Genomic DNA, 25521 nt, shown 5'->3' with positions numbered 1-25521 from the left:
GGGCGGCATCTCATACTATCCCTGACTGGTTAGTGTAAAAACAACACTCTTCCCCTAAGACGGTGCAGAGTCCTCCTTTCTCAGCAGTGAGGAGGTCTAGGCCTCTGCGGTTTTGGAGAGTCACTGCTGCTAAAGAGTCTATTTGGGATTGTAAAGTAAGGATAGACATTGTTATTTCTTGCAAACTGTCTGAGAAATCCTTTGAGAGTGTGTGGTAGTAGGATAATGAAGTAGATAAGCTGGCTATTCCAGTTCCTGTAGCAGTAGCCATTCCTAACCCTATGAGTAGGGGTATTAGTTGTATGGCTCTGCGCTGACGGACTTGAGCTTTGAGGGTACTGATAAGGTCTGATTTCCTGGGGCAATGCTAGTGTTGGACTTAAAAGGACTAAGGTGCAGGTGTCTGTCCAGTTAGTGGGGAGGCAGATATAGGTCGACGTTCCACATAAGAAGAATATACCTTGGTTGGGTAGACAGAACTGGTTGTGTATGTTAAAAAGGTGTGTGAATTTGTTGTTTCATTTTCCCATACTCCTAGAGTACTTGCCAAGGGAACTCCAGTGAGCGGCTAGAAAGGGGTGTCGGGAGCAAACTGAGTGGCTCCCTGTGTTCTATTTTCCCGTTAGAGAAAAAAAGTTTACAAACCTTTAGCTAGACACAGAGTGCTGATTGGTGCATTTACGATCCTTTAGCTAGACACAAAAGTTCCCCAAGTCCCCACTAGATTAGCTAGACACAGAGTGCTGATTGGTGCGTTTACAATCCTTTAGCTAGACACAAAAGTTCTCCAAAACCCCACCTGACCCAGAAGCCCAGCTGGCTTCACCTCTCACCAGCACTCACCGCAGGATTCTGTGTCACCTAGCCTGGGCACTCCAGCAGCCCGGGGGGAGCTCGTCCCCTGATCAAGCCCAGCAGGTGCTGGCCAGCCACCGCCAAGTGAGGGGCCCCAAGCCCACACCCACGTGGAACCCGAACCAGCCACGTGCAGCCCCGCCTCCTGCCTGCGCCTCCAGCTCCACACCTCCCCATAAGCAGAGGGAGTCAGCTTCGGCCTTGGCAAACCCCAGAGAGGGGCCCCCACAGCACAGTGGCAAGCTGAAGGGCTCCTCGAGCGTGACCAGAGTGGACCCTGGGGCCAAGGAGGCACCGAGAGTGAGTGAGGGCTGCTAGCACGTTGTCACCACTCAGCAACATCCACGAGTTACTGCCCCTTTCCATGGCACTGACCCAGTGACACAAAATTTACTAGAACTTCTGCATAAGTCACCCCTTAATCTGCATGCACTTACAAATGGGTATAAATATGACTGCAAAACTGCCCTGGGGTGCTACTCTCTGCCTACAGGGTAGCCCTGCTCTGCAGGAGCCGTCACAAAGCTGTAACACTGCCTCTTCAATAAGGCTGTTTCCTTCTACCTCTGGCTTGGCCTTGAATTTTTTCCTAGGCAAAGCCAAGAACCCTCACAGGCTAAGCCCCACTTCGGGGCTTGCCTGCCCTACATCAAAAGCAATCCTGATGGCATTTTGATCTTAAGACTTCTAGCCTCCAGAAGTAAATTTCTGTTGTTTAAGCCACCCAGTCTGATATTTTGTTATGGGAGCCCTAGCAAACTAGCAGACCTCCTCAAATAATGTTTCAAATAACATGAGGTAACATTTATAGAATAAGTAGCCTCTTTAAACATTTTTCATTTTTAATCAGGAACCTAGAAACTCCATTGTTGACCACGGTTTAAATGTATCACAAACCAATTGTTCAGTAGCAGACCCCACACAGCCTACATATCCTTTTGGCTAAGCTGTGTCTTGTGGACACGTGCTGCCCACAAATCCCTGCAAGGCACTTCCTCACTGCTTAGGTGGACACTATCCTTTGTGATGAGACCAGTGTTCAGTATAAGGTGCTGCTGTTTCCTAATTGTCCAAAAGTTGCTGCTGTTTTGCAGGGTGCCGGAGTAGGAGTGGGTTCTGTGCAGAGGTGGAGATAACGGCCCTCCCTCAAATCTGTGCCACACTGTGTCATCTTGACCCCAAATCAATGCTGTTATGTTCAGAGGCCCCCAGTGTCTCTTAAAACACTGACATCAGCTTCTGGTGCTCACTGCCAACTATGGAGGCTTAAATTCAACCCAGGGGGCTGGCTGGTGGTGGTGGTCACGGGAGGTACATGCTAGTTCATTTCTTTTCTTCCTTTGCACCCAAACTTCCAGCTAAACTTTTTCTTCCTCCCCCAATTAAAAACTACTCTTCCCCCAATAATAGTGCTCATCTGAGTCTCAGCTCAGCCAGTCTCCATGCCCCATCACTCTTATAACCAATGTGAGTCACCGAAAGGCTGTTGTTAGTGTGGGAAAACGGGAATGGGATTTCATTTTTAACTTATCCTCAAGGGCATGGATACATCTGAGATTAATTTTTTGTGTTGTTTTCAACAATGCTTTTTAACTATTGTTCTTGAAATAATATCAAACTCTAGAAGAGCTGCAAGAATAGTACAAACAACTCCCATATACACTTTAGTCAAATACATCAACTAGAAAAACATTTTGCCACATGTCGTTTATTACTTCCTATCTGTCTATCTATAGGTCTATGTATCTATGTGTCATATATATGCACATATCTGCATATATATGCATATTTTTCCTGAATCTTTTGAGATTTAGTTGCAGAAATCATACTTATTTACCCTCAAATGCTTCAAAATCTGTTTCCTAAGAACAGGAATATTCTCTTACACAATTATGAAATTCAGAAAGTTTAACATTGACAGAATGCTATTACCTAATACATGGTCCAAATTTAGAACTTGCCAGTTGTCCTAGTTATGCGAAAATGTCCTGTCCCTCCCCTTCTGACCTCCAGGATCTAATTGGAGGTCACGTATTACACTGAATTGTCATGCCACTTCAATCTCCTTTAACCGCTGCCTTCCATGACATCTACACTTTTGAAGATGCCGGTTTTGCAAATGTTCCTCAATTTGAGTTTATTTTTGACTATTAGATTCAGGCTATGTGTTTTGGGCATAATTAGAACTTTAGACTTACGATACTATTGTTGTAATTCCTGCCTCAAAGAAAAAAAATGCATTGAAGAGTTATTATACCCTTCCCACAGACTCCCATTGCTTCAAACACAGCTAGTTGAAAGGAACTCATTTGAGAAACTAATTCACTTGGAGGTATTAGTTGTTCCACATTATCCTTCTAATTCAATAAACCTGCTAGGAATCTCTGTATTTAAAAAGCAAACTTATGAATCCAAAGGAATGATGCAAATTTTTCTAAGTCACAAAAGCATATACTTCCCTCCCCACAAATAAGCCTTTTGCACTCCTAGGCCTATTCTTTTAATTGCAGGTGTGGGCTGCTTCTCATATTCTATGTGTGTTCCAGGGTGAGGAATAATGAAATTTTACCTAGAGCTGTGTTGAAAAGGCCCTTACCCTGAAACTCTCTAGGAATAGCCTGCCTTCTATAATACATACAGTGATTAATGCATTGAAGCTGTTCATCCATCATTAGTTTGTCTTAGTTTACCTGAGGCTTACATATTACTTAGCGAGTCCTTCAAGGACTAGATTTCAGAACAATTATATTTTGAATTGCAAAAGTCCTAACATTTGGGAAGAGAAAGCCCAGTCAAAGGCAGGTTAGTTTTTGGCCACTCTGTAAACATGGCTTCCTGTTTATGCCACTTATCTTGCCTGACACCGAGTACCTAGGTGAGTGGTGACATGCCAGAATAAAGGAGGAGAGTCAGAAGGGGAGGTGGGTTTCAAATACAAACCTTTATCTGTCTTCAAGTTTGCCCGAAGCTGGCCCTTTTCTGGTATGTCTCCATCAACCAAAAAAAGAGAGCAGGTAGGGTTTATTTCAAAATATAGTTTTGTTTTGTTTTTCTGATGACGTTTTCAAGTAGGTTTTTATTGAAGCCTGTAAATTTGAAGCAAAAATCTGTTCTTAAAATGAATATTTTCTAGAATGTGAATTAAGTAGTTTTTTTTTTCTTTTTTGACCATTTTAATAAAGCAAAGAAACATAGCATGATGATTTTATCTCTCTTTTCTTTTTCAGGGCAACCATTCCCAAAGTCCTTTCATGTCTTCGTGCTGATTTTTTTTTTCTGTTTTTTTTAGCAGCAGTAGTAGCAGCAACTTTTGCACATTGATCTTGGGAGGAAAAAGTGCAAGCCACTGACCACATATGCAGAACTAAAGTTCTTATGTTACAGGCAAGATAAGTGGCATAAACAGGAAGCTGTGTTTTACAGAGTGGCCAAAACAAATAACCAATGAATGCAATCTGTGGGATTTGTTTCTCATATTGCACCCTGAGAATATAAGGTTCGAAGGGTTGAGTGAACTTATGTCTGTAAAGTTCTAGAGGTACCAGAATATTCTTGTAGCAGTTTAATCAGGCTTTTTGAACCTGGAATTATGTTAAAAGTTTGAGGGGAAGTTTATCATTTTAGTCAGCATCTATGTAATGATAATGGTAAACAGTGAGAAAATTATCAAATTAATTTGCATCAGTTGAAGTCAACATTAAAGTAAATTTAGATACCATAGTTTAAAAGTAATTATTTGGGGCTGGGCACAGTGGCTCACGCCTGCAATCCCAGTACTCTGGGAGGCCGAGGTGGGTGGATCACCTGAGGTCAGGAGTTCAAGACTAGCCTGGCCAACATGGTGAAACCCTGTCTCTACTAAAAATACAAAAAATTAGCCAGGTGTGGTAGCGGGCGCCTATTATCCCAGCTACTTGGGAGGTTGAGGCAGGAGAATCACTTGAACCCGGGAGGCAGAGGTTGCAGTGAGGCGAGACAGCACCACTACACTCCAGCCTGGGCAACAAGAGTGAAACTCTATCTCCAAGAAAATAATAATAATAATTATTTGGGTTAGACAAGTCAAGTTTATATCTTTAAAGTATTATCTACAGTCAGACTCTCCATAACTTTTTAATTGCTTTAAGCTTTATAATTTTTTTTTAAAGTTTACTTTGTCATTGCACCTTGCTCTGTACTTTTTCCAATGAGTATAAAAACGGTGTCATCAGTGTCTTCATGTGGTTTATAATGATCTCAATTTATTTAAATGCTGTTTAATTTAGAGGAGGAGATGGATTCTTTCAGCATCTCAGTATGGATAGGAATTACTAGAGCTACCCATTTTAAGATTTTATTCCCATAAATATCCTGTGACCATAAGAAGTTGAGGATAAAAATAACGTGGTTATTGTCCAATTTTGCAAACATCAATAACCTGTGATCCAATATCTTCACTGCTGACAAAGAGAACAGTTTCTAGTCAGTGGTGTTTAGGATATTTAATCTTCAGATCCAATAGTTAGTTTGGAAAGATAAAACAGAAATCTTTTTGCTGCTTTTTCTGAAGGATTGACTTTTTTTTGCTTCAGTATGTTTGGGTTTCTCTTCCCTCTCAGCTTTCCTCAGATGAGCTTCCCCTCTGGAGTCTTCTTCTGGGGAAATATCTATAAGGAGTAAGGCGACGGTGTGGCCAATAAAATGGCTGGAACGGAAAACGGTGGTTACACCTTGAAGGCAGGAAAGGTCTGTTTGGAAACCTAAAATAGATTCTGGGCCTTCGTGGAAAAAAATGGAAGGGACACCTAGGTGTCTTTGTGATGGGCTGGACCCTTGTGACCGGACTCCTCGTGGCGGGTGGAGGGGTGAGTGTAAAGATCTGGCAGTCGGTAGGGTTTGCGTTATTTTGTGAGTCTCCAGGAGGGGTAAATACCTCTTCTTGTCCTGTGGAGAGGAAAATGCAAGTCAGGAAACAGGTCTGGTAACAGAAGCAGAAGGGTGGTTTAGAGTGGTGGCAGAGGAGAAAGATGGGAAGAGAGAATTAGAGAAATCTCAATGTATATTTGAAAGAACTGCCAATGTTCAATGAAATGAAACACAGACACACCTGATGACCCAGCATTTCCACTGTGGGGAATTTACCCAGGAGAAATGAATGTTTATGTCCATAAAAAGACTCGTTCAGGGGTGTTCACAGTAGCATTATTCATAATAACCTAAATGGAAACAATCTAAGTGTCCATCAACAGAGGAATGCATGAAGAAACTGTGTATATTCATACAATGAAATAGTACTCAGCAGTGAAAAGGAAGAACTACTAATACCTACAACGTGGATACATCCCTTGAATGTTGAGCGATACAAGTTAGACACAAAAGTGTACATACTGTACAACTCCCTTTATATGAAGTTCAAGAGCAAGCAAAATTAATCTATAGTTTAAAAAAAGGTCAAAATAATAATTCAGCTTAGGGCAAGGATAGGTATTTTTTAGCAGAAAGTGTAGCCAGGGAACTCTTTAGAAATGTTTCATATCTTGATCTGGGTGGTTGTTACATAGATATGGTTATCTATATATCTATATGTATACACACAGGTGTACACACACATATATAATTTGTATATAAACACACATATATGTGTACATACATATGTTTGTACACATACACATGTTTATATGTAGCCATATGTAAAATGTGATCAAGCTGTACTTTTAAAATGTATGAATTTTGGCCGGGTGTAGTGGCTCAGGCCTGTAATCCCAGCACTTTGGGAGGCTCAGGCAGGCAGATCATGAGGTCAGGAGATCGAGACCATCCTGGTTAACATGGTGAAACCCTGTCTCTCCTAAAAATACAAAAAAATTAGCCAGGCATGGTGGTGGGTGCCTGTAGTCCCAGTTACTGGGGAGGCTGAGGCAAGAGAATGGCGTGAACCCGGGAGGCAGAGCTTGCAGTGAGCCGAGATTGTGCCACTGCACTCCAGCCTGGGTGATAGAGTGAGACTCCATCTCAAAAAAAAAAAAAGGATTTTATTGCATGTAAATTACAACTAAATAAAGAAAATTCAGTAGAAAAAAGGAACTTAATGTTAAGAAAATCAAAACAACTGCCCCCAAAGGCCATTAATCCAAAAGTTCTGCTTCAACTGCCCAAGCAGTGAAATAATTTCCTAGGGGAAGGGAGGGGCCATCTACAAGCAGCAGGAGAAAGAGCACTGAGAACCAGGATGCAATTATCTTTTCAGAAGAAATTTGGATCAAACTCAAGTGTCATAGTCTTCCTTGACTGTATCATTGAATCAAATTGGCTATGAAAAAGTAATCTTTTCTTTAGAAAATTGTTCCTTCACTCCCTTAGAGGCTTACATATACTGCCTGGAAAGGGTTGCCCGTGTGAATGATGATAAAATGAACTTCCCCTGTAATCCCAGCACTTTGGGAGGCTTACATGCGTAGATCACCTGAGGTCAGGAGTTCGAGACCAGCCTGACCAAAATGGAGAAACCCCGTCTCTACTAAAAGTACAAAAATTAGCCAGGCACGATGGCACATGCCTGTAATCCCAGCTACTTGGGAGGCTGAGGCAGGAGAACTGCTTGAACCTGGGAGGCGGAGGTTGCTGTGAGCTGATATCATGCCATTGCACTCCAACCTGGACAACAAGAGCCAAACTCTGTCTCAAAAAAAGAAGAACTTCTCACAGGAAGTTGAGAGTGCTGAGGCACTTACCACCTCCCCCCAAGGACTAGATTCCCCTCTCCTTTAGGACAGTTTAATTCAGGTTTCTTGGCTGTATTGGATATGCTTGTTATTTGCCTATGTCCGTAGTCCCTTCTACACATTCTGTTTCACCCATGAACCCTGGAAATGTCAGTTGCCAGTCCTATACACCTTCTGGTTATGGCTGATTGGACCACTGATTGACACTCAACTCATTCATTGGCTGGTCAGTGACCAATCAGATTCTCACTTGAGAATTGAGTTACAGTGGAAGACGTCAGTAGAAGGTGTAGGGCAGGGGCTGGAGTGTCAGGTTTTGGCCTTCGGAATGTTGAGAATGCAGAGAAGCCAGTCTGCACATAGAAGCAGCAAAATAGGGAAGGCCTCTGGGACAGAAGAGACCAGAGGCCTTGTGGTAACAGAGTGATGTTGGGAGCAGCCGCCTTGGTGGTTTTTTTTTTTTTTTTTGACGGAGTCTCCATCTGTTGCCCAGGCTTGAGTGCAGTGGTGCGATCTCGGCTCACTGCAGCCTCCACCTCCTGGATTCAAGCGATTCTCCTGTGCCAGCATCTTGAGTAGCTGGGATTACAGGCGCCCACCACCACACCCAGCTAATTTTTGTATTTTTAGTAGAGATGGGGTTGAGCCATGTTGGCCAGGCTGGTCTCGAACTCCTGACCTCAAGTGATCCACTTGCCTCGGACCTCTCAAAGTGCTGGGATTATAGTCGTGAGCCACCATGGCCGGCCAGTTTTTGGCTTTTCAGGGAGCCCTAGCTATTCTTAAGTTTCTTGGAGATATCCTTATAATAATCCACCTCCAGCTCTACTTGTTCGTAAAGCTAGCTTGAATGGGTGTCTGTTCCTCGAACAAAATGCCAACCCCTTCTCCCACAGCTACTCAGGGTACATTGAAATTCTGTAACTGAGTAACTGAAGCTAGATTGAGACACTTTACAGAAAATGACCAAATCCCACACTAGTCGCTTTTTTTCTGGTAAGTTCTGAACCTTACAGGAAGACATTCTGCCAAGAATCCAGTCGCTAGGAGAGAAATTAGCCTTTGATTTTTTTTTTTTTTTTTTTTTTTTTTTTTTTTTGAGATGGAGTCTCGCTCTGTCGCCCAGCCTGGAGTGCAGTGGCGCGATCGGCTCACTGCAAGCTCCACCTCCTGGGTTCACGCCATTCTCCTGCCTCAGCCTCCCGAGTAGCTGGGACTACAGGTGCGTGCCGCCACGTCCGGCTAATTTTTTTCTTTTTTTATTTATATTTTTAGTAGAGACGGGGTTTCACCATGTTAGCCAGGATGGTCTTGATCTTCTGACCTCGTGATCCGCCCGCCTCAGCCTCCCAAAGTGCTGGGATTACAGGCCTGAGCCACCGCGCCCGGCCCAGCTGGCCTCTGTTTTAAGCCCCATCTTGACATTTTGCTGTCAGCTCAGGCTTAAGGAGGCCTTGAGCTTTGCCACTAGGTTAACTATGCTCCAGCTGTTAAAAACTACCCACCCACTCGCCTCTTGTGCTCATCTCATTTCTAGAAACCTGAAGCTACTCTCTAAATCCTCCTCTAACAATGGGGTTTCAGAGCCGGCAAGGCAGGTTTTCTCTGACTCTGGGATGTCCAGTAGTGTTCAGTGCTCTCTTTTTCTGGGAATTTTCAAGGGTGTAAGATCAAGGTATAAGCTTGCTTCAATCACTTACCCAGGAATGTGGGCAGGACCACATAAAACCACATTCTTCCAAACAAACTAGACCTATGGTGATTCTATTGGGTCACCAGTTAGCTAGCACAAGTGTCCTAAAATGTGGAAGTAATAGTGATTGGTGTGGGAACCTGTCACATCTTACAAAGTTACGGCCACACATCTGAGAAAGTGGGTTGATGCCATTTATGGTCTCTGATGTCAGCTGATCTAACACTGCTCATTATTTTATCTTTGTTCTTCTCTGTTCCTTATCTTCTAACCCTTTGCTATCTCCTCAGATTTCCCTCAAAATTTTCATTCTTCATTCATCTGAAGAATTTGCTTTGAAACGTTCTCTACCTCTCTAAGTTGCTTTATCAGCTTCATATTCCAGAGAGAAAGCTGAGGTTATCTGCCATGAACTTCTTTGGTTCCTCCTCCTCTCTCTTTAAAGTCTGTACACCTACTGATTCTGCTTCTCCCCCTATTTAATCCGTTGGACTCTAACCCTGCCTCCTCCACTCTCCAAAACCTACTTTGGCAAAAGTCATCAATTGTCCTGGGCTTCTGAAAAGGTGGTTGCAGATGCCTAGAGCAGCATTTCCTGTACTCTTTGCCTGGCTGACTCCTATTCAATTTCAAGTCTCTCTCTCTCTCTTTTTTGTCAGGGAGGCCTTTCCTACCCAGAAGCTTGGTTAAAACCCTTTGCAACATGCTTTCGTAGTGCCCTGTGAGTCCACTTTCATCATACTCTTCAGCTGTGTGATTATTATTCAGTGGTTACATGTCTACTCCACTGAAAGATCTACGTGACCGTCTTATAGACTGCTGCCTCCTCGTCCCTAGCACAGCGTCTCCAGTACAATTGAATTGATTGAGAGAAATCCCAGTTTCTATAACTGCAAAGTTACCAAGTTCCTACTTCTCAGGAGTAGTGTGTTGAATAATAAGCAAATATTTCCCCTTATGTAACATACTGACATGCTCTCAAAGGCACTGGATGTCAAAGATGAGAGCTCTTCTGCAAGCTTAATAAGACCAAAGTAGGTCAAATATTTAAACGCAGATTAAAAACATTTTGAGAGGCAGAACAGCAAAGTGTTTAAAAGGATAGGCTCTAGAGCCAGGCTCCCTGAGCTCTGCCATTTAATAACTAGGTGAACACAGATAGATTCCTTAACCTCTCTGAGTCTCATTTTCCTCCTTTGTAAAATGAAGAAAATAATACTACCTATCTCATCATCCCTTTGTGAGTGTTATCGGAAACAAAATATATAAAGTGCTGAGAACATTGCTGGATGTACAGTCTGCACTTAATAAGTGTTAGCTACAGTTACTAATCTCGAATGTTATAGAAACATTCTGTTAGCCTGAGCCCCATTTTCTTAGGCCCATAACATTTGTGCATTAAAGATAGGGCTACTGGGGACACATGTTATTAGAATAGGACCTCCCCAATGACAGGGACTGTTGACTCTTGGTTACTGTCTGTGTCTCCAGCACCTAGAATAGTCCCTGGCTTATAGTGGTACTCAGTAAATACTTGATGAATTAAATGGTCAGGCTGACCTTAAATGTTCCTCTCTGTATATTTTTGTGGAGTTCAGTGAGTATTTAATTTCAGTCCCAGAAAATCTGTAATAATAATTTATATTAAAAAATGGCCAGGCGTGGAGGCTCACACTTTTAATCCCAGCACTTTGAGAGGCCAAGCCAGGCAGATCACTTAAGGTCAGGAGTTCAAGACCAGCTTGGCCAACATGGTGAAAACTCATCTCTACTAAAAGTACAAAAAGTAGCCGGGCATGGTGGCGGACACTTGTAATCCCAGCTACTCCGGAGGCTGAGTCACGAGAATCATTTGAACCCAGGAGGTGGAGGTTGCAGTGAACTGAGATGGTGCCACTGTACACACTCCAGCCTGGGCAACAGAGGGAGACTCCGTCTCAAACAAACAAACAAAAAAATAGAGTATAATAGAAGAAACAAAGCAAAATATTGCTTGGAATTTGAATATCAGTTTTAAGGTGGTTTATTATAGTCTAGACATGAAATTCATAGCACACCAACAACTACTTTAAAAACAAGTACTTTTTAAAAAAAAGGTAATGATGAAATAATTTTTTTTTTTATAATTACCTATACTCTGTGGTTATTTGGGCAGACAAAGCTGGCTTGCAGTGAACTACACTGATTTTAAGAGAAGTCAGCTTTCTACTTGAAGTTTAAGTGTGCAGTTCTTCCCTTACGTGGCTCATGGAGTCTTAGAAAAATTCTCATGTGCTTTCAGACTTGAGTCAGAAAGAAAAATAAGTTCTATGATGGATTTACTCACAATAACTGCAAAACTCAATTTATTTTGTAGACTCAGAGAATGACTATCTTGGTCAAATCTCTGATTTCACAGACAAAATATCAGAGCCTAGAAAGTATCAGACAGGCCTCTTTCAATTCTACCCTGTGAGTCAAGTCGTTTCAACAAGGTACAGGTTACCACATTAGGGGCTGTGGCAAATGCAGAGATGATTAAGATTAAAAGGCTGAGCTCAAGGAGTGGGCAGATGCTGTGAAGCCGGGGATCTGCAGTACAAAGCAGATGCCGTACATGCCGTAGGTGATGCACAAATAGCTGTAAGAAGTCAAAGGTGTCAGAAAGAGAAATTGCAATTTTTAAATGATTACATCTTAACAAAGATTTTGGAAAGGCAAAATCATAATGGCATTTAAATGTTGTGCCTTAAAGCAGAATTGCAACAAACAGGTGAAAGCAAGAGGAGGGAGCAGCTGTGGTTGCTGCTGTGCAGCAGTGAGAAGAGGGTGAGTTTGGAGAGCCACACATGACCTTGTTTGGCAGACCCAGGGTGTGCGTGAGTGAGCGATGGACTGGAAGCAGGGCTGCTGGGATAGAATGAAGCTACATTTGAAGGACTTCGAGGGCTTGTAGGGAAACGTGAGTCAAATTCAGAAATCAAATCTGATGTTTCAATGGGTGCAACGGGTGTTTTGTTTTTTGAGACAGAGTTTCACTCTTGTTCCCCAAGCTGGAGTGCAATGGCACGATCTCTGCTCACCACAACCTCCACCTCCCGGGTTCAAGCAATTCTCCTGCCTCAGTCTCCCGAGTAGCTGGGATTACAGGCATGTGCCACCACATCTGGCTAATTTTGTGTTTTTAGTAGAGATGGGATTTCTCCATGTTGGTCAGGCTGGTCTCGAACTCCCGACCTCAGGTGATCTGCCCTCCTCGGCCTCCCAAAGTGCTGGGATTACAGGTGTGAGCCCACTGCACCCAGCCTCAGTGGGTGTTTTTAAGATGTGAATAAAATAAATCTCTAATCTCATTATAACTTGTTTAGCTATGTGTTTACAAAGCCTCCTGAAGAGTGGTTCACTTTTTCCAGAGAAAATGGCAGGTGGCTAGTTTTGTTTTATGATGCTTCTTTTAGATGTCACTTTTAGCAGGTGAGGCTTGGGGACCTTGTCTTGGGATATGGGGGGCAGGTTTTGTTCATAATCTATACTCTGCCCCCTGATTGCCAGAGTATGTGCAGAGGTTGCATCACGGGGTTTCTGTGTATTCCATGACCAGCTCTGATGTCTCTCCCCCTCTCCTGTCTATTGTGAGCTCTGAGGGATGGTAACAGGGAATCTGTCTGGGGATGAGCAGGGTTTGGCTGAGCCCCTGCAAAGCCCCCTCCCCAAGACACGTGAAAGGGGCGAAGGGCTCTGTTTGACTCCTAGGTCCATTTTCCCAAAACAGCATCTAGTTTTGGAATTAAAATAAACTGAAAAAAGGTTAAATCTAAGCTCCCCAAGATTTCCTCCCCTTGTATTTCCCTCTTTTCGTCCCTTCTCCAGCCTCTTCTTTTCTTTCCCTAGGGGTTTGCAAAACAATTCTAAGGCTCAGGACACATTTTGCAGTGGGAACAAAGAAACAGAATAGGAACAGTTGAGAAATTGAATCTAATATAATCCTAAAGAAAGAAACCTGTGTCCACCTCTGTGGCACCAAAATGCAGCTCAATAGATGTGATTAATTAAGCAATGAACAAAGACTAAATACCCACCATGTGCAAATTACTATGCTGCTGGAGATAGAAAGTGGACGGTGCTATAATTCAAAGTGGAATTGTTAGCTTTGTAACTGTAATAACTAGTATTTGTACAGCATTTTTAGCTTAGAGAGTTTTTCACGGATGATAGCTCATTTGGTCCTTGCAAACCCCATAACGATGGATATTATTAATATTGTCACTTCACATATGAGAGTCTGATACTCAGAGATGTTAAGCATGTCTAAAGTCACAGGGCTATTGCTGAGACGAGGACCAAGGTCTTCAGGTGACAAAATCCAACCTCCTTCTCTTTAACCACACAGGCTGATGGAAGGTGAGGTAAATATTTCCAGTTTATGGGAATGTATAATCATGGAGCCAATTTTGTCTTTTCCTACAACTTATTAATTAGTGGACCCACAGTAGAATAAAAGCAAAACCCTTACCTTCTGCCACAGTTACCGCCAACCAGCAGACCAGTAACCAGTAGGAGAAGCAGTGTCTGCGAGCCATGGCTTCTACGCTGAGCTGTCACTGCGTTGAACCTGATGTTGCTTTAAAGGGGAGTTGGTGAGTCACCAGCAGCCTGATTCAGGTAATTTGCATTTGCACAGTGGACCACAGTGATCAGGGCTTGCGGTGTGAGGGTAAGAAATCAGCAAGGAAATACCAGACAGTATTTGTCAACCAGAAGCTTCTTGGAATGACAGCCAGATATCAATCATCTCTCCTCAGAGGGGGATTTTGGACAACCACGCCTTCACCACCCTTCTAATCCCTCAAATCTTCTCCCATGTTAATGCCTTTCAGTTGTGTATATGAGTCTTCCTCTGCAAGAGAAATAAGCTGTCCAGAAATACGCAACAGTGCTTTGCTCTGTGCAGCTTACCTACTTAAAAAGCGAAACATGAGGGAGAGGGCATTATCCGGAGGCTTCCTGACCCTGGTGGTTTGCAGTGGAGAGTTGGGGATCATTCTTAGGCCCCCAACCACGGTTTATGCTGCTTCTCTGCTCTGCTTTTGTCCAGGAGGCAAGGGAAGCAGAATCAGAAAACTATCTTCCCTAGTGGTCATGACGGTCACTGTCTAAACAAACACAAACATTTGGGAGAGTAACTTAGTGAGTCGTCCTTTCATAGCTCCTCCTGATTCACCATATTGCATATGAGATGGACATGACATATCTACCTCCAGTTGGTTTCCTGAGGGAAAGCCTTCATCAGCTGCTGGATATATGAGAGGGGATTGTCACAGGTGATTAAGAACATGGACCTGGGAGTTAGGAAAAATTCCAGTCTTTGTTTCTTTCCTTACTAGATGGGTGACTGTGGTGAGTCCCTGAGACTTGCTGAAGCCTCAGGGGCCTCATCTGTAAAATGGGACTTGTGGTACTACCCTCAGAGGAATTTGTGAATTAAGGAGATGCTTTTTAAATATATATATATATATATTTTAATTTCAATATATTTTGGGGTACAAGTGGTTTTTGGTTACACGGATGGATTCTACAGTGGTAAATTCTGACTTTTTTAGTGCACCTGTCACCTAAGCAGTATACACTACACCCAATATGTAGTCTTTTATCCCTCACCCCCTTCCCAACCTCCCCCATCCCCAGCCTCTAAAGTCCATTATATCATTCTGTATGTCTTTGTGTCCTCATAGCTCAGCTCCCACTTATAAGTGAGAACATGCGATATTTGGTTTTCCATTCCTGAGTTACTTAACTTGGAATAATGGCCTCCAGTTCCATCCAAGCTGCTGCAAAAGACATTATTTCATTTTTTTTTTAATGGCTGAGTGGTATTCCATGGTGTATTTCTACCACATTTTCTTTATCCACTTACTGGTCAATGGACACTTAGTTGGTTTCATATCAAGGAGTTAATTGACATACAGCTCCAACCACAGTGCCTGGCCTGTGAAAGGGAGTGTTTGTGATTGTCATTAAATTATAATAACCCCAACTGATAATTTGTTCTCTTAGGAGGCTGTACTTGCCAAATCAATTAATCACTGAACAGACCTCCACTTTAAGGAGAACATTTTCCTGGGTATCATATGGAAAAAAAAAAAAAAGAACAAACTAAACGTGGTCCCTGTCTTTGAAGCTGACAATTTAACAAGAGAGGCTGTGCAAACTGAAAATCAAAATGAATAAGGATGCAAACACTCACAGATAGAAAATGGAAAGTTCCTCAGGCTTGATGTTAGTCCTAGGCAAACTTCCAGAACAGATAATCAGATGGATGATTTGTCAGCAGTTTGAAAAGGAATCAGGAAACATCCAGGACAAGTTGAGTTCCTTAGACTTGCCACTCATTCAATAATTCTGTATTGACTTTTATTTATTCAGTGTCAGACACTGGTCTAGGTGCTGGGGCTAAAGATAAAATTCCTGCTCTCATGGAACTTACAGTCTGGGAGACATTAAATATTAACTCAGGAGTAACAGTAAAGGGTTTTGAGTGCTAAGAGAGAGAAAGGACTAAAGGTTATGGGAGAACAAAGCAGAGAAACACAGTCTATAATTTTACATCAATAGGTCAGTATCACATATGCTACTTTGTCCCCTTCATTGGAGATACACTACAATGCCAATAGAATTAGATTCACATAATCACTTTAACCACTGCCCGGTGTTTCATTTTATAGATTTACTGTAATTTATTTAACCAAACTTTAAACTGATGGACATTTCTATTATTTCTTCTGATTCTCTTTCTTTTTTTTTTGGAGTGCTAATGAGCTTTCATCTTAAATGTTGATGAAAATAAATAACAAAAGAAAAATAACTTATTTTTTCATTCAAATCTATTGTTCCGAAATTTATAAAATAAAGGAACAAAATTTTAAAAGGAACACTTTTTTTTTTTCCTTTTGAGATGGAGTTTCACTCTGTTGCCCAGGCTGGAGTGCAGTGGTGCGATCTCAGCTCACGGCAATCTCTGCTTCCTGGGCTCAAACAATTCTTGTGCCTCAGCCTCCCAAGTAGCTGGGATTACAGGGCTACTCGGGAGGCTGAGGCATGAGGGTGTGCCACCATACCCAGCTAATTTTTTTGCATTTTTGGTAGAGACAGGATTTCGCCATGTTGGCCAGGCTGGTCTCGAACGCCTGACCTCAGGTGATCTGCCCACCTTGACCTCCTAAAATGCTGGTTTACAGGCGTGTGCCACTGCACCTGGCCAAGGAACACAATTTTAAAAATTTTATCAAATTCTTATTCAGCAGAAAACTCTAACATTTCTTTATTATTGGTGTATAGAATAACTAAGTCTCGGCATATCTTATTTCTTTGTATGTTATATATAGAGTGGAGCCAAGTGTTTCACAACACATAAAATCAATGAAACTGATGTGAAGTTTCACATTCATTTGCCAAAATCCTTATACCTTAAAAGTATGAAAATATTTCTGAAAGCTTATTTCAAATGCAGTAGTTTTGGTAAAAATATCTTTTTAGTCATATACTTTATCCACAAATCATCTAGTTGCAGATTGATCAATGAGAATCTAATGTCTATGTTTCCCAATGTCAAGAAGGCTATAAATGGCTTTGAGTCACAGTTGTTAATCCAGTGTGTTAAGGGGAAGGACCCGTGTACGTAGGCCAGTTTGTGTTAGGTCTTTTTCTCACAATGACCTTATGAGGTATTGAGAGGAGTAACATTTCTTTCCTCAAGACTGAAAGACATTAAGTGGTAAGACTGAGAGTCAGAACTGAGATTTTTCTGATTCCCAAATTCATGTTTTTTCTTCTAATTAAATATACAGTCATATGCTGTATAATGACTTCTTGTCAATGACAGATTGCATATATGACAGTGGTTCCATAAGATTATAATGGAGCTGAAAAATTCCTATTGGCGAGTGACTTCGTAGATGCCATAAAGTCATAGCACAATACATTACTCACATGTTTGTGCTGATGATGCTGGTATACACAAACCTGCTGCACTGCTAGTCATGACAAAAGTGTAACACTTACAGTTATGCATAGTACATAATACTTGGTAATGATAAATGACTATATTACTGGTTTATGCATTTACTATACTATAGTTTTCATTGTTATTTAAGACTGTACTCCTTCTATTTACGAAAAATAAGTTTGTAGGCCGGGCGCGGTGGCTCAAGCCTGTAATCCCAGCACTTTGGGAGGCCGAGACGGGCGGATCACGAGGTCAGGAGATCGAGACCATCCTGGCTAACACGGTGAAACTCCATCTCTACTAAAAAATACAAAAAACTAGCCGGGCGAAGTGGCGGGCGCCTGTGGTCCCAGCTACTCGGGAGGCTGAGGCAGGAGAATGGCGTAAACCCGGGAGGCGGAGCTTGCAGTGAGCCGAGATCCGGCCACTGCACTCCAGCCTGGGTGACAGAGCCAGACTGTCTCAAAAAAAAAAAAAAAAAAAAAAAAAAAAAAGAAAAATAAGTTTGTTCTGAAATAGCTTCAGGCAGGTCCTTCAGGAAGTATTCCAGAAGGCGGCATTTTTATCATAGCAGATGGCAGCTCCATGCATGTTATTGACCCTGAAGATCTTCCAGTGGAACAAGATGTGGAGGTGGAAGACAGTGACAATGATCCTACCCTGTGTAGGTCTAGGCTAATGTATGTGTTTGTGTCTTAGTTTTTAATAAAAAAGTTTAAGTAAAAAAAAAAAAAATTTTAGAAATACAATAAAACTTACAGAATAACAATACAAAGAAAGTATTTTTGTACTACTGTACAATGTGTTTGTGTTTTAAGCTAAGTGTTATTACAAAAGGTCAAAAGGTTAACATTTTTTAATTTAGGCCGGGCGCAGTGGCTCACTCCTGTAATCCTAGCACTTTGGGAGGCCGAGGCGGGCAGATCACAAGGCCAGGAGATTGAGACCATCCTGGCCAACATGCTGAAACCCTGTCTCTACTAAAAATACAAAAAATTAGCTGGGCGTGGTGGCTGGTGCCTGTAATCCCAGCTACTTGGGAGGCTGAGGCAGGAGAATGGCATGAACCCGGGAGAGGAGCTTGCAGTGAGCCGAAATTGCATCACTGCACTCCAGCCTGGGTGACAGAGCAAGACTCCGTACCCCCCCCCAAAAAAAAATTAAATTAAATAAATAAAATTTATTTATTTATTTTTTCAGACAGAGTTTCACTCTTTTGCCCAGGCTGGAGTGCAATGATATGATCTCGGGTCAACACTGCAACTTCCACCTCCTGGGTTCAAGCAATTCTCCTGTCTCAGCCTCCAGAGTAGCTGAGATTAGAGGCATGCAACACCACGCCCAGCTAATTTTTGTATTTTTAGTAGAGAGGGGGTCATACTATGTTGGTCAGACTGGTCTCGAACTCCTGACCTTGGGTGATCCATCTGCCTCGGCCTCCCAAATTGTTGGGATTATAGGCATGAGCCACTGCGCCTGACCAAATTTAATGTTTCTAATTTAAAAATTTATAAAGTAAAATAGTTATAGTAAGATAAGGTTAATTTATTATGGAAGAAAAATATTTCCATAAATTTAGTATAGCCTAAGTGTGCAGTGTTTATTTTCATTTTATTTTTTATTTTTTTTTGTTCGAGAGGGCGTCTCGCTCTGCTGCCCAGGCTGGAGTGCAGTGGTGTGATCTCGGCTCACTGCAAGCTCTGCCTCCGGGTTCACGCCATTCTCCTGCCTCAGCCTCCCAAGTAGCTGGGACTACAGGCATCTGCCACCATGCCCTGCTAATTTTTTGTATTTTTAGTAGAGACGGGGTTTCACCATGTTAGCCAGGATGGTCTCAATTTCCTGATCTCGTGATCTGCCTGCCTCGGCCTCCCAAAGTGCTGGGATTACAGGTGTGAGCCACCACGCTCAGCCTGTGTGCAGTATTTATAAAGTCTACAGGAGTGTAATGTCCTTCACATTCACATGCCACTCATTCACTCACTGCCCTACCCAGAGCAACTTCCCATCCTGCAAGCTCCATTCATGGTAAGTACCTTACACAGCTGTACTTTTTTTTTAATCGTTTATATGGCATTTTTACTCTTCCTTTTCTATGTTTGGATACACAAACACTTACCATTGTGTTACAACTGCCTACAGTATTCAGTACAGTAACATGCTCTACAGGTTTGTAGCCTAAGAATAATAGACCTATACCATATAGCCTAAGTGTGTAGTAGGCTATACCAACTATGTTTGTGTAATGCACACTATGATGTTGGCACAATGACGAAATTGCCTAATGATGCATTTCTTAGAGAATATCCATGTTGTTAAGCAATTCATGACTGTATTCACTTTGTTTTAAACATTCATTCCTTCATTCATTCATTTACTCACTAATTCATTAGTGGATTTCTTATTTTAATGGGCTCTTCTGTTTTATATCCTTCTTCTTAACAACCTATGTGGAAGGAGGCTCTTTCCTGCCAACACCACTTAGGAAAGTCCCAGGGAAGACCTCTGGTTGGCCAAGCATAGGTCTTATGGCTAGGGAGGGTGGGAAGGGTCCATTACTAGAGGAAGTCCGGGGATAGCAGAGACTGGGCCACTAGGGATGTCAGCCGAGTAGCTACCTCGATCTGTGCCTAGTGCACCTATAGCGTCAAGTGGCCTTCCCACCCAATCAATCCCAGTATGTGTGTGTTACTTAGAAAGCCGGATAACAGGTATAGGACAATCAATGTTCCTGTGAAAAAGAAAAGAGAACAACTTTTTATGACCCAAAGCCTGGGATTGCTATAAACAATACTTATACTGTAATGCTTCCTTGTGGGGAGAATGTTAGGAAATAGTTGTCAGTGACTAGGATCTTGTGGTTCAGTGACATCTGGGCATGTGAACTTGTCCTAACCAATTGTCAACCAAGATGGAATTATTCACTGGTTTCAGTCTGTTCAGTATCTGTATCTAAGTCACCTTGAAAAAAGTTTCCAATATATGTGGTGAGACGTTGTCACAGAAGGAATACTAATCTAAGAAGGCTTTGTTGAACTTCTTAGGGGGAAGTTCCTGATGTTCTCCACCACAGGTTTGGAGCCCAGAGAAGCAGGGCCCCTGGCACCTGGGAGCGTAGCTTTGGGAGTTGAACTTTGCTGTCTCATCACTTAGTTCATTCAACAACTATTTATTGGGTGCCCACTATCTGCCAGACACTATTCCATGGGCTTGGGATATAGGTAAAAATACCTGTTCCAGTGGAGTTAACATTCTAGTGTGGTAGAGACAGAGAATAAACGATAAATACAACACATGAGTAAATCAGTTAATATGTTAGAATATTCCAAAATACGTGCTATTAAAAAAAAAGATGATCAGTGTAAGGAATGTGGGACAGTTGGAATTTTAATTAGAAGATGATATTCTGGTGGGCACCGTGGCTCATGCCTATAGTCCCAGCACTTTGGGTGGCTGAGGTGGGCAGATCATTTGATTCCAGGAATTAGGAGTTCGAGATTGGTCTGGGCAACATGGGAAAACCCTATCTTTACAGAAAATACAAAAATTATCCAGGTGTGGCAGCCCATACCTGTAGTTCCAGCCACTTGGGAGGCTGAGGTGTGAGGATCTCTTGAGCCTGGGAGGTTGAGGCTGCAGTGAGCCGACTGCACCACTGCACATCAGCCAGGGTGACAGAGTGAGACCCTGTCTCAAAAAAAAAAAAAAAAAAAAAAAAGAAAAAAAGAAGGAAAAAAAGGTATTCCAACAAGGACTTGAGGGAGGTGGGTAAATTATCCATGTGCATATCTAGAGGAAGAATGTATCAGGCAGAGAGTACAGCCAATGGCAAGGTCCTGAGACCAAAGTAGGCTTGGGATATAACGCAGGACAGCAGGGAGACTGTTGTCGCTGAGGCTGAGTGAGTCGGGGGACAGGCACAGCAGAGGTCAAGGATTCATGGGAGGGGAGATCACTATTCTGAGTGAAGTGGGAGCCACTGGAGGGTTTTTCAGAGAGGGGTAACATGATCTTACATTTAAAAAGGACAACTCTGGTCACTGCGTAGAGATGGCAGGGGGCGGGATGGTCCAGCTACAGCAGACTGCTGCAGTAGTTTTGCGGGGAGATAATATGACTCATATTGGGGTGGTAGTGGTGGAGGTGTGAGAAACGGGGAGATTCAGGGCATATTTTGAAGGTAGAATTGACAGGATTTCCTGATGAACTGGAAGAGGGTGTGAGAGACACGGGGCAGTCATAGATAATACCATGGCTTTTGGTCTGAGCATTTGACCGCTGGAGTTAAGTGTGTTCAGATGATGAGATTATGGTTGAATTTAAAAATAGTTATTATTTATTTATATTTTCGAGACAGAGTTTCGCTCTGTCGCCCAGGCTGGAGTGCAATGGCGTGATCTGGGCTCACAGCACCTCTGCCTCCCGGGTTCAAGCGATTCTCGTGCCTCAGCCTCCCAAGTAGCTGGGATTAAAGGCATGTGCCACCACACCTGGCTTTTTTTGTTTGTATTTTTAGTAGAGACAGGGTTTCACCATGTTGCCCGGCTGGTTTCAAACTCCTGACCTGAGGTGATCCACCCACCTCAGCCTCCCAAAGTGTTGGGACTACAGGTGTGAGCCACGGCGCCCAGCCCTATTTTTTTTTAATAAATAAAAAATTGGGAGAATAAAAATGTCTTGTTTTGGAAGATATTCAGGCACTTTAGTGAGTAAATACTAAGAAATTTTACAACAAGTTATTGAAAGAGTGTATGGAGAAGGGCTGGGCACAGTGGTTCACGCCTGTAATCCCTGCACTTTGGGAGGCCCAGGAGGGCAGAGGGCTTGAGCCCAGGAGTTTGAGACCAGCTTGAGCCACATGATGAAACCCCATCTCTAAAAAAAAAAAAAAATAAAACACAAATTAGCCAGGTGTGGTGGCACCTGTAGTCTCAGCTACTCGGGAGGCTGAGGTGGGAGGATCGATTGAGCCTGTGGAGGTGGAGTCTACAGTGAGCCATGATCGTGCCACCACACTCCAGCCTGGGTGACAGAGTGAGACCCTACCTCAAAACAAACAAACAAACAAAAAAACGCATCTGTGGAAGGATGGATAAGGGGTGAGTGCTGTGGAATGTCAACACTGGAGAGGTGAGATTTCCACATCTGGGCATGAAGGCCTGGTTGGCAGTGTGCCAGGAGCCTTGTGTCCAGAGCAGCTTTGCTGGGGGAGAAAGGACCAGGTGAGCAGATGAGTCGCTGAGTAAGACATAGTTTCTGTTGACCCACATGGGCTCTGCATTCTCTGGCTTGCCCTGTTTTACCACCTGTGACCTCCTATATAGCAGGCCCTTGAATGACGAGGTTTTGTTATAAAGTTGATGAGGGGGAAAGAAAGTTGATTTCTGGCTCTGGCCGCTGTGTGTGTGTGGTCTGAGTGTTCTCCCCAGGTCTGCATGGGTCTTCTCTGGGTGTTCTGGTTTCCTCCCACTTTCCACAGCTGTGTAGGTTAGGTGACCCGGCACGTCCACTTGGTCCCAGTGTGAGTGAGTCTCGCTGTGTAAATGAGTGTGCCCTGTAATAGGATGGTGTCCTGGCCAGGGCTGGTTCCCACCTTGAACCCTGAGCTGTCAGGACAGGCTGCGGCCACCTGCAATCCTGAACTGGAATCATTGGGTGAATAAATAACTTACTCATTTAAATTAATCTTTCTTAAGTGTATGTAGAGCTCACACTTATTTCAATGTTTAATATTAGAAGTGTTTGGCTTTGATGTTTACTGCTCTATGTAGTAAGGTTTGATGGTATTTTTATGACTAGAAATAAGCGATAGAATCTTAACTCCTGTTTCTATCCATTAGCTTATGGTAAAGTTGGTTTCCTTATAGTCATTTCGTTTAAAGTCATAGTTTTCAAGAACCTATCAATGCTGTTAGTGAGAACTTAGACTGAAATTGTGTTTTGTGCATGTCCTCCCTCTCTGGACGTTGGGACCCTTGATGGCAAGAACAGTCTTTTAATTTTTTTTTCAAATTTATTTTAAGTTGTAGTAAAATATACATAACATAAAATGGACCATTTTAACCACTTTTAAGTGTACAGAAGAACCAAGTCTTGATTAGTTTTAGCCTCAGGGTTTGGCACAGTGACACTCAGCAAATGGTTGTGAAAGGTATGGAGGAGGAGGGAAGGAAGAAGGGTCTGCGCCTGTACCTGCGTGTTCACGCACCTGGTTGTCCAGCAAGTCTGCATCAGGGAAGGACTCGGGGGCAGGAGGTGGCTTTCCCCAGGGCTCTTTAGATCTCTGTTGTGCCCTGCTTTCTGGATTTGGGCTCAGGGCAACCTCATCTCTTCTTTTTTCTCCTGCTCACACCCTGCAATAATTTGATGTGCCAACTTGGCTGGGCTTTAGTACCCAGATAGTTGGTCAAACATTATTCTGGATGTTTCTGGGAAGGTGTTTTGGGATGAGGTTTATATTGAAATCAGTGGGCTTTGAGTAAACAGATGGCCCTCTTTAATGTGGATGGGCCTCATCTGATCAACTGAAGGCTGGAATGGAATAAAAGACTGAGCTTCCCTGAGTAAGGGAATTGTGCAGCAGACAGCTTTTGCACTGGAACTGTAGTATAGGCTCTTCACTGAGTCTTCAGCCTACCTTCTGCAGGGTAGGCCTGCAGATTTTGGACTTGCTAGCCTCCATAACTGCATGAGGCACTTCCTTAAACTAAACCTCTCCTCTCTATATACTCATCCTATTGGTTCTGCTTCTCTAGGGAATCCTAACACATGCCCATATTCTTTCTCTGTCATGCTTAAATGTGTTGCTTGACAGGTTTAGTGAACAAATACATAGGAAAAGATTTGATAAGTCAATTGCTTCTAAATGAGAGCTTGGGTGTTTATGGACAATGAAGGGGCATGGCCAATGCTCCTTGACTGGAGATGTGTGGGAGGACTAAGAATTTCAGGTTGGTGTGTGAGCACTGAACTGCCTCTAACACAGACACTTCAGAAAGATGCTGGTGAAGAGAGCAACCCCTCTGTCTCAGCATGGAATGTCCTTCATCCAGAGGCTGAACTTCAGGATTTTGGGGAGAATCTCACAGTGACTTCCCTGCTTCAGTCCCCCTCTTCTCAGTCTCTCTTTCCTTCTTTCCTGGTGATTTGAATATGTGTTTGGAATTTCAGGGAGCTCAAACTGAAGACACTGGGTTTGGATACAGTGAAAATGGTTTTTGCTAAGTAATTTATTTCAGATGCTTAAATGGAGACAATGGCAACCATCCTTCTGTATTAACTGAGATGGAAGCTAGCAGCCTGAGAAGGAAAAAAAACCCAAAGATGAAACCTCTTGGGCCAGCAATGTCAGAAAGGCTAGGCTGTTCTAGCTGTCCACATGTGGCTACAGGGTGGGCCCGCAGAGCTGCCGCTCACATCCTCGAGGGCCCACTGGAGGTCTGCCTGAGGCTGGATCAGCTTTACCTGCTACTTTTATCACTCAGGTTCTGCTCAGAGAAAGGCCCTGTCCTCTTACTGGGCCTTGAGGAAGCCAAGGTGAGCTGCTGGTAAGTCCGATTAGGCTAGTCTCCCATCTGTGGTCACAACTGCAGATGCTGCCTGGGACAGGCATTCTTCTCACAGGGCCACGGTGAGTAATCCGGGGAAGCTGCTATTCAGGCTGCCTCAGTCAGGATTATGTGTGTCAAGGATGATGGGGAGTGGTAGGCACCCCTGAGTCAGGTTGAGGGAGGCCTAGCGCTGCTCGGGGTTCTCTGTCAGAAGCACTACAAAGGGACAGGTGCTCTTTTGGGGGATCTAAAGGTTCTGCCGTTGGCGCTGATTTGAAGGTGGCCTGGATAACTTCCTGCAAGGCTTGCTTGGGCATCTTCTGCTGGGATTCCTCCTAAAAGGGGGTTCAGGCACCTTAACCACACCTCCAGTTCCCTCAGTTTGCATAACAGGAGCCTGAGGCCTGCAGAAGGTTCCTAACCTCATCCCAGTGATTTAGCAACAGAATGGCAGTAACATCCTGGTGAGGGGCAGAGTAATGACAGCCCACATTCACTGATGGTTTGAAACAGAGTATTAAACCAGTGGGGTGAATCCGTGCTCTGCTCTCTGCCCTGCCATTGTTTAGCTGTGAGATCTGGGACCAGTCAGCTTCTCTGCCTCTCAATTTCCTCATCTATGTTATCATTTACTATATTCTAAGCATCACTGTTGTAAGAATTGGACATACATTAAGTCATTTAATTCTTTTTTTTTTTTTTTTGAGACGGAGTCTCGCTCTGTCGCCCAGGCTGAAGTGC

At 43.1% G+C, this 25521-nt stretch overlaps 1 protein-coding gene across 1 annotated transcript; it reads right to left on the bottom strand.

The window, feature by feature from the left end:
* Positions 1 to 1723: 1723 nt before the first annotated feature.
* On the bottom strand, positions 1724 to 14804 carry ODAPH (odontogenesis associated phosphoprotein). The gene is given in 4 exon segments (XM_071093509.1): positions 1724 to 5400; positions 5403 to 5778; positions 13308 to 13351; positions 13742 to 14804. Coding segments are annotated over 4 exon segments (531 nt in total). The 5' UTR covers positions 13809 to 14804; the 3' UTR covers positions 1724 to 5356.
* Between the last annotated feature and the right edge of the window lie 10717 nt (positions 14805 to 25521).

The sequence above is a fragment of the Macaca nemestrina genome, chromosome 3, assembly GCF_043159975.1.
Source record: "Macaca nemestrina isolate mMacNem1 chromosome 3, mMacNem.hap1, whole genome shotgun sequence".
Taxonomy (NCBI): Eukaryota; Metazoa; Chordata; class Mammalia; order Primates; family Cercopithecidae; genus Macaca; species Macaca nemestrina.
The sequence above is the reverse complement of the archived record's forward strand: the minus strand, read 5'-3'. Positions and strand labels throughout refer to the sequence as shown.